The sequence below is a fragment of the Stegostoma tigrinum genome, chromosome 4 (assembly GCF_030684315.1).
Source record: "Stegostoma tigrinum isolate sSteTig4 chromosome 4, sSteTig4.hap1, whole genome shotgun sequence".
NCBI lineage: Eukaryota > Metazoa > Chordata > Chondrichthyes > Orectolobiformes > Stegostomatidae > Stegostoma > Stegostoma tigrinum.
The window spans coordinates 106,091,902-106,104,142 of NC_081357.1; the positions used below are offsets into that span (position 1 = coordinate 106,091,902).

The 12,241-nt window shown below is 43.0% G+C and overlaps 1 protein-coding gene across 3 annotated transcripts in view; it reads right to left on the minus strand.

Moving 5' to 3' along the window:
* arhgef10 (Rho guanine nucleotide exchange factor (GEF) 10) overlaps positions 1 to 12,241 on the minus strand; it is a 271,880-nt gene that overhangs the window by 40,327 nt on the left and 219,312 nt on the right. For all 3 annotated transcript variants that reach the window (XM_048530741.2, XM_048530739.2, XM_048530740.2), the window contains one exon: positions 6,959 to 7,101. In XM_048530741.2, coding sequence (XP_048386698.1) covers positions 6,959 to 7,101 — 143 coding nt within the window. The remainder of the gene's footprint in view (positions 1 to 6,958; positions 7,102 to 12,241) is intronic.

Below are 12,241 nucleotides of genomic sequence, written 5' to 3' on the forward strand. Positions count from 1 at the left end.
CAACAAAAACATTGCTTCAATTTTGGTAGTGGGATTTCACAACCTAACACCACATGAGGTGATAGTTACACAATACTATCTTACTTGAAAGGCAAACAGTAGCACCTTTGTTTCGAGTTAATTTGATTGCTTGAGCAGTTTGTAGCTAAGTTACCATGGAATACTCCAGCATCATCCTGCACTTGCACACGGCTTAGAATTAAGTGGGAAGAGAACAGATTGCAAAATACTTTCACGACTTGGCAGTGTTGAGCTGGATTAAAAAGAAATGTCGATTCAGGAGTCGTTTAGTGTTGCCCTCAGGTTTCACTATGGTAAATGATCAAAATGGGGGCAGGGGTACAGGTGGAAGTGAGGAAACTTCCTTGAATGATCTCTACCCAAGGTATGGGTCATTTGAGCTCCAGGTCCTTGTCTAAATAGTGTACTTTAGTCTCTGCAACTTTAAATTGGTTGGACTGAGGTCAGTGTTGCGTGGCGGATGTGGAAATAGAGTTAGGAGTCCTAAAACATTGCAAGCAATCTTTGGCATAACCTCACTGCTAGGCAAGTGCTTTGGCCACCGATGGTAGTGCTGAGGGGAAAGAGGCAAGACTGCCTGGGGAGGGTCAGCACAGGGCCAGAAATCTACAGACTTCTTATTACATGACCATGATAATCCTACTAGATTGTATGTGAACTAGAAACAAGATCCAAGTATGCCTTGCATGGGGCCACACACACCCCAAAATAAGCACAATGGTATAGGAAGGTGTATGCAGAGCCCTCAGGACTACAGTTTCACCCTCTACAGCCCACTGATGCATTGGGCCATCCAGTGTTATCAGAGTCAAACAGCATGGAAACAGAACTTTCAGTTCAACCAGTCCTCGCCTAATGTAATCCCAAACTAATCTTATCCCACCTTTCTGCTCCTGGCCCACATCCCATCAAGCTGTTCCTATTCATGTACTTATCTAAGTGTCTCTTAAACATTGTAACTATTCCCACATCCACCACTTCCTCAGGAAGTTCATTCAGCATATGAACCACTTTCAATGTAAAACATTTGCCCCCAAGTCTTTTTTAAAATCTCTCTCCTTTCATCTGAGACATTTGCCCACTAGTCTTGAAATCCCCCATCCTAGAGAAAAGACACCTACCCTATTTACACACCTAAGCTGTGCTTTTGAATTGGATCCATGGAGGAAGAGGAGAATCACAAATTAATTTTCATCCTCCCAAAAAAGGTACTCATGTTATCTTGCTCTCCACAGCTTACAACACTTGGGATAATCGATGCCTGGGTTGCAAAGTCAAGTCATTGCACAGTTATTTACAGTAAGAGCCCATTACCAGAGCCTGGGAACTGTGTTGGGGGTCAGTGCAACAGGTTCTAGATATACATCTCAGGAACTTTTACTGGGAGACTCCCCTCTCAGTTTTCAACCCTCAATTCTATTGCCCTTCTTTACCTTCTCATAATAGTCTCCATCTGTGATCACACTTGTGTAATGTTACAGTGATAATGGGAACTGCAGATGCTGGAGAATCCAAGATAATAAAATGTTAGGCTGGATGAACACAGCAGGCCCAGCAGCATCTCAGGAGCACAAAAGCTGACGTTTCGGGCCTAGACCCTTCATCAGAGAGGGGGATGGGGTGAGGGTTCTGGAATAAATAGGGAGAGAGGGGGAGGTGGACCGAAGATGGAGAGAAAAGAAGATAGGTGGAGAGGAGAGTATAGGTGGGGAGGTAGGGAGGAGATAGGTCAGTCCAGGGAAGACGGACAGGTCAAGGAGGTGGGATGAGGTTAGTAGGTAGGAGATGGAGGTGCGGCTTGGGGTGGGAGGAAGGGATGGGTGAGAGGAAGAACATGTTAGGGAGGCAGAGACAGGTTGGACCGGTTTTGGGATGCAGTGGGTGGAGGGGAAGAGCCAAATTGGGCTGAAACAATTTTAACCTCACTGCGAAGCCTCTTCCAGGGATGCCTAACCTGAAGAAGTTACCCTCCTCCCTCCGGACCAACCTCAGGGAATCTCTCTCCCATTGCAACTCTCTTGTAATCTCTTCGGCCTTGAAACTGCTCGACCATGTCCTGAAGCAAACCAGGTACCACAGCCACATCACCTTCTTCAGCACCTGCCTACGGAACCGGATCATCCCCAATGGAATACAGTCTACGTTTCAGCCTTCCCAATTTGGCTCTTCCCCTCCACCCACTGTATCCCAAAACCAGTCCAACCTGTCTCTGCCTCCCTAACCTGTTCTTCCTCTCACCCATCCCTTCCTCCCACCCCAAGCCGCATCTCCATCTCCTACCTACTAACCTCATCCCACCTCCTTGACCTGTCTGTCTTCCCTGGACTGACCTATCCTCTCCCTACCTCCCCACCTATACTCTCCTCTCCACCTATCTTCTTTTCTCTCCATCTTCGGTCCGCCTCCCCCTCTCTCCCTATTTATTCCAGAACCGTCACCCCATCCCCCTCTCTGATGAAGGATCTAGGCCCGAAATGTCAGCTTTTGTGCTCCTGAGATGCTGCTGGGCCTGCTGTGTTCATCCAGCCTCACATTTTATTATCTGTGTAATGTTACAGCTCTCACTAAGTCACGTTCATTAAAATCTTAAATTTTCCTTAATACAAGCCTGATTCTGCACAACAAGTCAGTAGAAAATAAAGAGATAACAAAGTGTGGAGCTGGATGAACACAGCAGGCCAAGCAGCATCTAGGAGCACAAAAGCTGACGTTACGGGCCTAGGCCCTTCATCAGAAAAGGGCATAGGGAGAGGATTCTGAAATAAATAGGGAGAGAGGGGGAGGCGGACTGAAGATGGATAGAGAAGATAGGTGGAGAGGAGAGTACAGGTGGGGAGGTAGGGAGGGGATAGGTCAATCCGGGGAGGACGGACAGGTCAAGAGGGCCGGATGAGGTTAGTAGGTAGAAAATGGAGGTGCGGCTTGAGTTGGAAGGAGGGGCTAGGTGAGAGGAAGAACAGGTTAGGGAGGTGTGGACGAGCTGGGCTGGTTTTGGGATGCAGTGGGGGGAGGGGAGATTTTGAAGCTTGTGAAATCCACATTGATACCATTGGGCTGCAGGGCTCCCAAGCGGAATATGAGTTGCTGTTCCTGCAACTTTCCGGTGGCATCGTTGTGGTGCTGCAGGAGGCCCATGGTGGACATGTCTTAGGAATGCGAGGGGGAGTTGAAATGGTTCGCGACTGGGAGGTGCAGTTGTTTATTGCGAACCAAGCGTAGGTGTTCTGCAAAGCGGGCCCCAAGCCTCCGCTTGGTTTCCCCAATGTAGAGGTAGCCACAACGGGTACAGCAGATGCAGTATACCGCATTGGCAGATGTGCAGGTGATCATCTGCTTGACGTGGAAAGTCATCTTGGGGCCTGGGATGTGGGTGAGGGAGGGGGCACCAGCTCCACACTTTGTTCTCTTAGATGCTCCAGCATCTGCCGTTCCCATTATCTCTGATACAGTAGAAAATAAAGCATAGATTTAGCACAGAAGAAAGCCATTTGGCCCATTATGTCTGTGCTGGTCACGTGAGGGAGCAATTCAGCAACTGCCAGTCTGCATTCTCCTCGGAGTGCACGGAAAATGTTTCTTTTTCAGATTATGGTTCATTTCTACTGACCCTGCCTCCACCACAATCAAGCATTGCATTCCAGGTCCTAACTGCTTGCTGTATATGACAGAAGTTTTCATCATGATGCCATGACTTCATTTGTCAATTACCTTCTATCTTCAATATTGATCAAAAGAGGGAGATGTTTCACCTTGCACTTATCAGGACAAATCACAAGAATGCCAAATTTTAAACAATCACAACAATACCAGGGGAAAAAGGGTGTTGACTGGTTTCCAAGTCAACTTTGACTGGTTGAGACATTGTCACAGAGAATGCAACAGGGAACCAAAGCTTCCATTCCTGGTAATTGAAAGAAAGATGAAAGGCTCAAAGTGATTTATTTTGAGAGATTGGGTCTCTGCTTATTAATGTTTCATGCTTTTAACAAGCATTAATGAGTTATGTTACAATCTTGGATGATTATCTCAAACTAAGAGTGCTCTGATGACTGGAGAGCTGACCAATTGCAGAGTCACACCTGAAGATGCCAGAAAACATTAAACGGTGAGAAAAGGTTTGGGTGTTCTAGTTGCTTACCTGTCTAAAACATTGTAAAACGTAGCTGGAGCAAGTAGAATGTTGAGGTAGCATTGACAGGCCAATTGATTATAAGACAAAGTGTGTTATTTTGGTCAGGCTTTACTTGACTGGTTTTGGTCTCTTTCCACAGTGGCTGGTATTGAGGCTTTAGAGAGGAGATAGAGAAGGTGCCAAGAGACAAATTCTCAGTGTAAAACATCATTGTTATCCCAGGACGTTAAAAGAATCGAGACTCTATACTTCAGAGAGGCACAGATTTATGGATATTCTCATGAGATTTAAAAAACTAATGGAGTGAACAGATTGTGTTCCCGCTGATAATATACTCCAATTCAACAGGTTACAGAATCACAACTGGACATTCATGTTTGATCAAAGCTCGGTTTGACATCAGGATGTACTTTCACTCCTCAAATGAATTGTGAACCTCTGGAGCACGTCAAGAGTTTGTGAATTGGGCAAGGTTCATCAAACTCCTTGAAGCGAGAGTTGACTATGTCTCTAGTTAGCTGAATACCACATCTTAGAAAACAGGGATACTTTGTGGTGGGAGGGGCGGGGGTGGATAGCTCAGTTGGCTAGATGACTAGCTTGTGATGCAGAGTGATACCAAAGTGGGGGTCAATTCACACACTGGTTGAAGTTACCATGAAGGGCCCAGCTTCTCAACCTCTCGCTTCGCCATGGTTTGGAGTGTGGCAGGGGAGATATATAATGATACACATTATATCACAATTCTGTGAGACTCACCGTTTGGCCTTTAACCTGCCCATTATCATTTAATCAATTGTCACAATTAAGAGTATAGTTCCTTATCTCAGATAAAGTTCAAGTGAGATCCTTTGCCTAACACATTTAAAGGCAAACTGCTGGAGAGGTCATAAACACACTTGTATTCCTGCTTACAAACTTTCTAGCACAATTGCTAACACAGTATTTTTTCTCCTTTGCTCCTTCTTAGGACATGAGTGTCACTGGCAGGTCCAAATTTCATCCTCTTCTCTAAATGTCCTTCAGGAGGTTAAGAAAGAAATGTCCAGAGATGTTCAAAATCATGAATAGTTTTGATCGGTTAATTTCTCAGGAACATAGGAAGAACAGTAGGCCATTCAACCCTTCCAGTCTGTTCCGCCACTTGATGAGATCTGTGGCCTAACTTTATATACCTGCCTTTGGCCTATATCCCTTAATACCTTTGCTTAACAAAAAAATCTCAAATTTAAAGTAACATCTGATCTAGAATCAACTGATCGCATTGAGAAACTGTTTCTAGTATATAATGATAGATAAATGAAGGACAAAGATTAACATAACTGACAGAAGATCCAGAAAAATAACACGATGAAAAAAATTATGCAGTGAGTTGGCATCGTTGAACATGAACTGTTTGAAAGTGTAATGGAAGCAGATTCAAAGCTAATTTTCAACATTTAATTGACTAAATACTTGAATGTGAAATCACTGCAGATCTTTGGGGAAAATGCAAGAGGAATGGATTACTTGGATAGCTCTATCGAAGAACAAGCACAGGCCTGCTGAGTCCAATGGCCTTCTTTCTGTGCTCTTTCATTCTATAGTGATTTAATGAACAGCAATGGAAGAATCCATTTCATTCGTGGAAAAAGAAACATATCCAAAAACTCTTTTAGTTGGCTACAGATAAATTTAGAAATCACCAAAACTATGGCAGAAGCATGAAAAAATTTACATGCCTTGATACTTCTGTCTGAGTTTTCATAGTCCCTGCTCCTTTACTGTTCATATTGTTTTTAAAGGCTGCAGAAACACAGGTTTCCATTTAATTTGGTGGCTACAACAACAGTGCAATCTCCCTTAGCACACTAGTCCTCCTTGAGCAATTACTAAATTCGCTGGGTGAATGTGGTAGGACAACACGACACAGATGTACAAACACCAAGTAAAGCATACCTCGTTTACAGATCATGCAACGAAAACAAAAGTGAAGATGGACGAATTTGATAGCTTACCCAGGAGTGGATCATTGTACTTGAACCCCATTGAGGAAAGGACTATCGGAACTTTACCAGAATTTGGCAGTGTACTGGATCCTGGTATTGCTCCAAGCTTGAGAAAAGCTATCTGAAGTTTACTGCTTTTTCCAAGGACAAGGGGAGATGAACAAGATACAGAATCAGACAGTTGTCTGCTGAAATATGGGAATTGGGAGGAAACTACAAATTATACTGTCCAAAGGGTTCAAACGGGTAAGAAAACATGTAAAACCAGACAGGCTCATTGTAGTTTGCAGGAGGCTATGGGAAATATTCAAATGGGAGTTGTCAATGGTGAACTAACCCCCACTTCCCTCAACCCCCACTAAATTCATGAGAGCTGGGTTCTGATTACTGAAGTATTTTGCCCAGATAAGGCTGTATGGCACATTACCTAGCAAAACTTTCACTATCAATCAAAATAGATAACCAAATATTTGGTTCTTACCTTTAGAACCCACTAAAGAAACAACAAATCCCTATAGTGAAGTATTCTGACTTATAAATGGACAGCTTGTCTTTTACACTCCCAAGGTGCTCAATCATATTGGGTGAGGTGTCAACTTCTAACTTCTTTGTTCCATGAAAATGAAAACGAAAACATATGAGTCCCAATAATCTGTAGGGGTGGTTTAAGTCAGGGTTATATTGACTGCAGAACTCTTAGCCTAAATCCTATAACTCCTGGCAGAGTTAGCTGCAGAAACCGTAGAATTGAAACTTTTCATTGGAACATTGCACCCAGACAGATCAAAGTCTTTTACAAAATTAGATAAGAAACTACCTCCACTGTGTGTGCCTTGGTGTTGATGATGAAAACCTGTCCACCAGAAGCAGTCCAGAGTGTGTCTTCCATTACAAGGATGATTTTCACAGGTAGGTCACTAAGCTTCAGCACTTTTGGTGAATCAGCATTCCAAGATCCATCTTCAGAAGAATTGAGAGAAAGTAATTTTAGAATGTTTCTTTCCTCACATTAAAAAAAATGTGGTTGTGTTCAGCACTACAAGCATTATTTTGATAATAGCAAAGTACTGCAGATGTTGGAGATCTGGAACCTAAACAGACAGTGCTGGAGACACTCAGCAGCTCTGGCAACATCTGCAGGGACTGAAACAGAGTTAATGTTTTGAACCTGATACGACTCTTCTTTGGGACCCAGAAGCTTTGTTTTGATTTTTGTTTGTTTGTGATGCCATGTACTAAGACACAAGAAGACAGCATCTTGTGATTTTTCTAGAGATCTGTTAAGCACTAAACTGTTCTTTGCAGAAAACTTGTTTATAATTAAATTTAGATTTTATTTGTACACATTTGAGAGAAAAAGAAGGATGAATGGTTTAACTTTTCTACCATCCACCTTTAAAACTAAAACATACGATTCACCAACAGCTAGAAGTAACATCACATGAAAAATGTAATACATGATATGATTAAATTAGAGACCAATAACCTTTGTAAAAGAAAGTTAAACTTGCAGTGATTGACCAGAAAATAAATTTGAGGCTTTTACTGCACTGAACAAAAAGCAATATTGACTGCACACTATTTCAGTCGGTTGTTTATAATCTAAACTATTGAAATATTTCCCATTAACTTTTTAAATGATTGAAAATACTAAGGTTTTGGAGTGGCTCTGTAGCTGAGGTTGTGGGTGTTGAGGTTGGTTGGCTCACCGAGCTGTTAGTTATATTTCACTCTGTCCCTTAAATGGGCACTTCATTATCCTGAAAAAAAACTTTAAAAAAGTCAAAATCAATCAAGGTAATTCTTAGCATTTGATTGTTGCTGCTTTTGCTTTCTTGTCCCCGTGCTGGGTAACTTTTAATCCTAAACAGACTTTTACGGTAAAGGATAGATTAGAAATGTTTCCATCAAGTCAAATCTGGGTGAATCTCCCAATCTTGTGATAACACTCACAAACCTGATCTCTCCACCGCAGCACATCTGCATTCTGTCTAATGTATGACACAAGCATCTCTTTGTTCTATTTCAATCTCTCAGAGTCTTGGAGGCTGACTTTGCCCATGAGTTTTTGCAATATTTTTAGGGAAAGAAAACACTGAACTTAACCTTATAAGAGCTTCTTGTGGACTCTTCCCCAATCAACGTCCATCTCCTGGGCAATATGAATTGTATGAGCCTTGTATCAAGGTGGAAATATAAATTCTAATTCAAAATGCTAGCTTCTCGAACTCCAACGCAACTATATCTTGGAGAATTTATAAAAGAGCTTAATGTACAACCCGACATGCCCAATTCCTCTCTGGTGCTTGGAGACTAAGTGTCAGATTTTTGCTGTCCAGGTGAGTAGCTAGAGATAGGAAGGTTACAGTTTTGGCAGACCCATGTGGTATAAAGTATTCCTTTATGTGGTATTTTTGTTCCAGGGAGGTAGGAACAAGTTAGAGTCTGGTCCTTGCCCCTCTAAGTGAATTTTAGGTTGCCCAGTGCTCGGAAGGAATGGCTAAAAAGCCTACTTTGCTTCTCGGGAATTTTATTCAGAATTGTTATTATTAAGGCCATCTAGTTCACATCACTTACCCATCACAAACATCTGTCTGATAACCATGTTACCTCAGCGCCTCTCACCCACCCACAATGCTCTGTTAGGGTCTTCATGCCAAGTCTGGGTCCTGGCATAGTCATTCACCCAGTAAACACTACATACAGAATCAATGATCCCTACAGTAACAAGGGGATGTGTGAAAGAACTTAGCATTTTTATGTGGGATATAGGTGTTGCTGGCTGGCCAGCATTAATTGCCACTTCCTCTAGATCCCCTTGGGAAGGTGGTGGCAAGCTGCCTTCTTGAGCCACTGTAGTTCACCTGCTGTGGGTTGACCCACAAAGCCATAAGGGAGGGAATTCCAGGATTTTGACCCAGCAACAGTGAAAGAACAGCCATATATTTCCAAGTCAGGATGGTGACAGCCTTGGAGGGAAACCTGAAGGTGGTGGCATTCCCATGTGTCTGTTGCCCCTGTCCTTCTAGATAGACATGGTCGTGGGTTTGGACGGTGCTGTCTGAGGATCTTTGGTGAATTTCTACAGTACATCTTGTAGATAGTACACACTGTTGCTACAGAGTGCCGGTGGTGGAGGGAGTGACTGCTTGTAGATGTAGTGCCAATCAAGCGGGCTGCTTTGGCCTGGATAGTGTCAAGCTTCTTGAGTATTGCTGGGACTGCACTCATCCAGGCAAGTGTTTAGTATCAAGTAGACAATTTAAGCATCAGGAATAGAAGCTTTATGCACTTGATACCTCTTAACCTTGTGCAAATAAACACTGCGACATTGATAAGCGATCATAACAAACTTGAAACATGAAAGAGATAAGAATCAAGCAAAGTCAACATTTCTCCGCGTCTGTATAAACAGATTCACTCACATAATTCTTTCACAAGAGTCCAAGCTCTCAGGCTCCCCTGCAACTCCTTAAAAATCCAGCTTTTATAGTCCGTCTACTGACAGCATAGCAGCACATGTAATTGTTTATGTGAGTAAACATTTTGCACCTCCTTCCCAGTTAAATAACCTGGCTCCCTATACGACGCTCAAGCTTGTCGTCAGGCAGAATTCCAAATTTGTCACGCGTGTTCCTTCATTCCTCCATTTTAACTTAAATGAAAAAGGACAGACCCAAAATATGGCAAAATTACAAACCTCACACTTGTAGTGCACCAAATTTCCAACCTTGAGGGGAGCTTTTAAAGTTAGGGCAAGAATTACATAATCTACATTTAAATTTTAAAAAATTAAAACATATAGCATTGACAGCAGAGTGAGCTGGTGAATTATTCTGTGTTAAAATTTAGTTTATTAGCTTCTATTTAGATTTTTCAGCAATGGGATTTTGTTTGTAATTTCAGAGCATTGTGTACATGTACAGTCAATAGTAATTTGAATGAGTTATAGTACTGAACAGCGTAGCAGATATTTCTTCCAGCCCAATTAACCACAAAAACAATAAATATGATGACTTGTACATGCGTAGATTGCAGAGCACAACGAAACCCACAGAAAATGCACAAGGTACGGAAGGAGAAGTTAACTAGAAACTTATACTTCCTTATAAAGAATTCTGTTCAATTGACAGCACAAACTGTGCACCATAATTGATTACCATTTTGGAATTTTCAGTGGTTTTTCATTCTCTGTGGTGAATGTTTCATTCCCATACACATCCCATGTAACAGAAACTCCAGGTTTTTAACCCTTCCCCCATCTAACTATGCCTAAGGCCGTAATATAGGAGTAAACTGCCACCAGCAAAACAGCAGGACAGGGGCTCTGATATCAGTGTCATCTTGCAGATCAACATTGCAGAATGGAGGCACTGGTTACGTACCTATACGAGACATCCAAAAAAGGCTCTGTATTCTGAGTATTATCATGGTAAGCAGTTACCAGGAGGGGAGAGGGAACAGAGTTGTCCAGAATGGAAACAGAGCCTTTGGTCCAATCCCTCCATGCCAACCTGGTATCCTAAATAAATTATTTGCCAGCATATGGTCCATATACCTCTAAGCTCTTCCTATTCACGTACCCATCAAGACACCTTTTAAACTTTGGACCAGCCTCCACTACTTCCTCTGGCAGCTCATTCCATACACACACCACCCTGTGCTTGAGAAAGGTGCGTAGTTCCCAATTAGATCCCTTTTAAATCCTTCCCCTCTCACCTTAAACCTATGCCCTCCAGTTTTGGACTCCCCTACCTTGGGGAGAAGAGCTTGGCTATTCACTTTATCCATGCCCCTTATGATTTTATAAGCACCTATAAGGTCTCCCCTCAGCCTCTGACACTCCGGGGAAAACAGCCCCAGCCTATTCAGCTTCTCCCTACAGCTCAAACCCTCCAAACTCCAGCACATCCTTGTAAATCTTTTATGGGCCCTTTCACGTTTAACAGCACCTTTCCTATAGCAGGGAGATTGTATTGAAGAAGTCCTTGAAATCTCTGCGGACAGATAAAACATTCCCACCAACTCATGAGGGCAAGTGCACAACCACCTGAACTGGAGAAGCAGCACCTGGGAAGGTGCTAATCATCTCTGACGGGCCCAGATGGAGGTCAAATGCGAACAGCAGAAATATTGTGCAAAAACATGGGCATCCCACCCACCTCCTCAAACACCACCTGCCCCATCTGCAGGGGGGTGCATAGGTCCTGCTTTGGACTGTCACTCATCTCAGAACCCACTGCACTGGGGTGGAAGAAAATCATCTGCCAACTTGAGGGGGCTGCCAAAAAAAGGGAGAAAAATAATCCTATGGCTGTGCGGTGGTCTTTGCTTTGATGAACCTTATACAGAACTGTAAGCTTGTGGCAGAAAATGTGTGTGGATGCACACATACTAATTACTTATTTACATGGATGAAATTCTTAGTGGGAGCAATGCACTCACAATGGCAGAGTGAGATTGAGGGCAACAGTGGGTTGGGAACATCATGACTGTAGCAGCAGACTTTGCCGTGATTTTTAACGCAGCCACTGTAACACATCACTTTTCCACATTACCCGAGCACGATGTGGGCATGGTGATGATGGCATCTATCAGTGAAAGAATTTCTAGTTAAATGAAGCCCTGGCAGTGTTCAGAATGGCTGAGCTCTGCATTGATTCTTGAGCTTTCATCAAGTACACAAAGAGAAGTAGTGAAATGTGTGACAAAACAGTTCTAATTGTCCCATTTTCTACGTCTTCTCAGACAGCAAGCTGATCCTGCAGTGAATTGCTGCTGCTGGTAGTTGGGTGGATTTGGTAGGGAAAGAGAGATAGAGGCCAGTGTCTCAAGCCAGGCAGGCAAGTTCAGAAATGGGCCAGAAAGTGAGTAGTGGCAGTGTGGAGCCTTGGAACTAGGTATATTGCCATGAAGTTCAATTGCCTCACAAGGAGAGGAAAGCTAAGTGACACACTCACTTTTCAGCTGACGACTTCCAACACTCTGGCTTCACCAATATTTGCCTGTATGGCAATTCTCAGAACACCTACCTCACAGCTTATTCATTCCTCTCTCTCAAAGTAGCTTCTTGCACCTGCATCTGAAGTTTCAACACAGA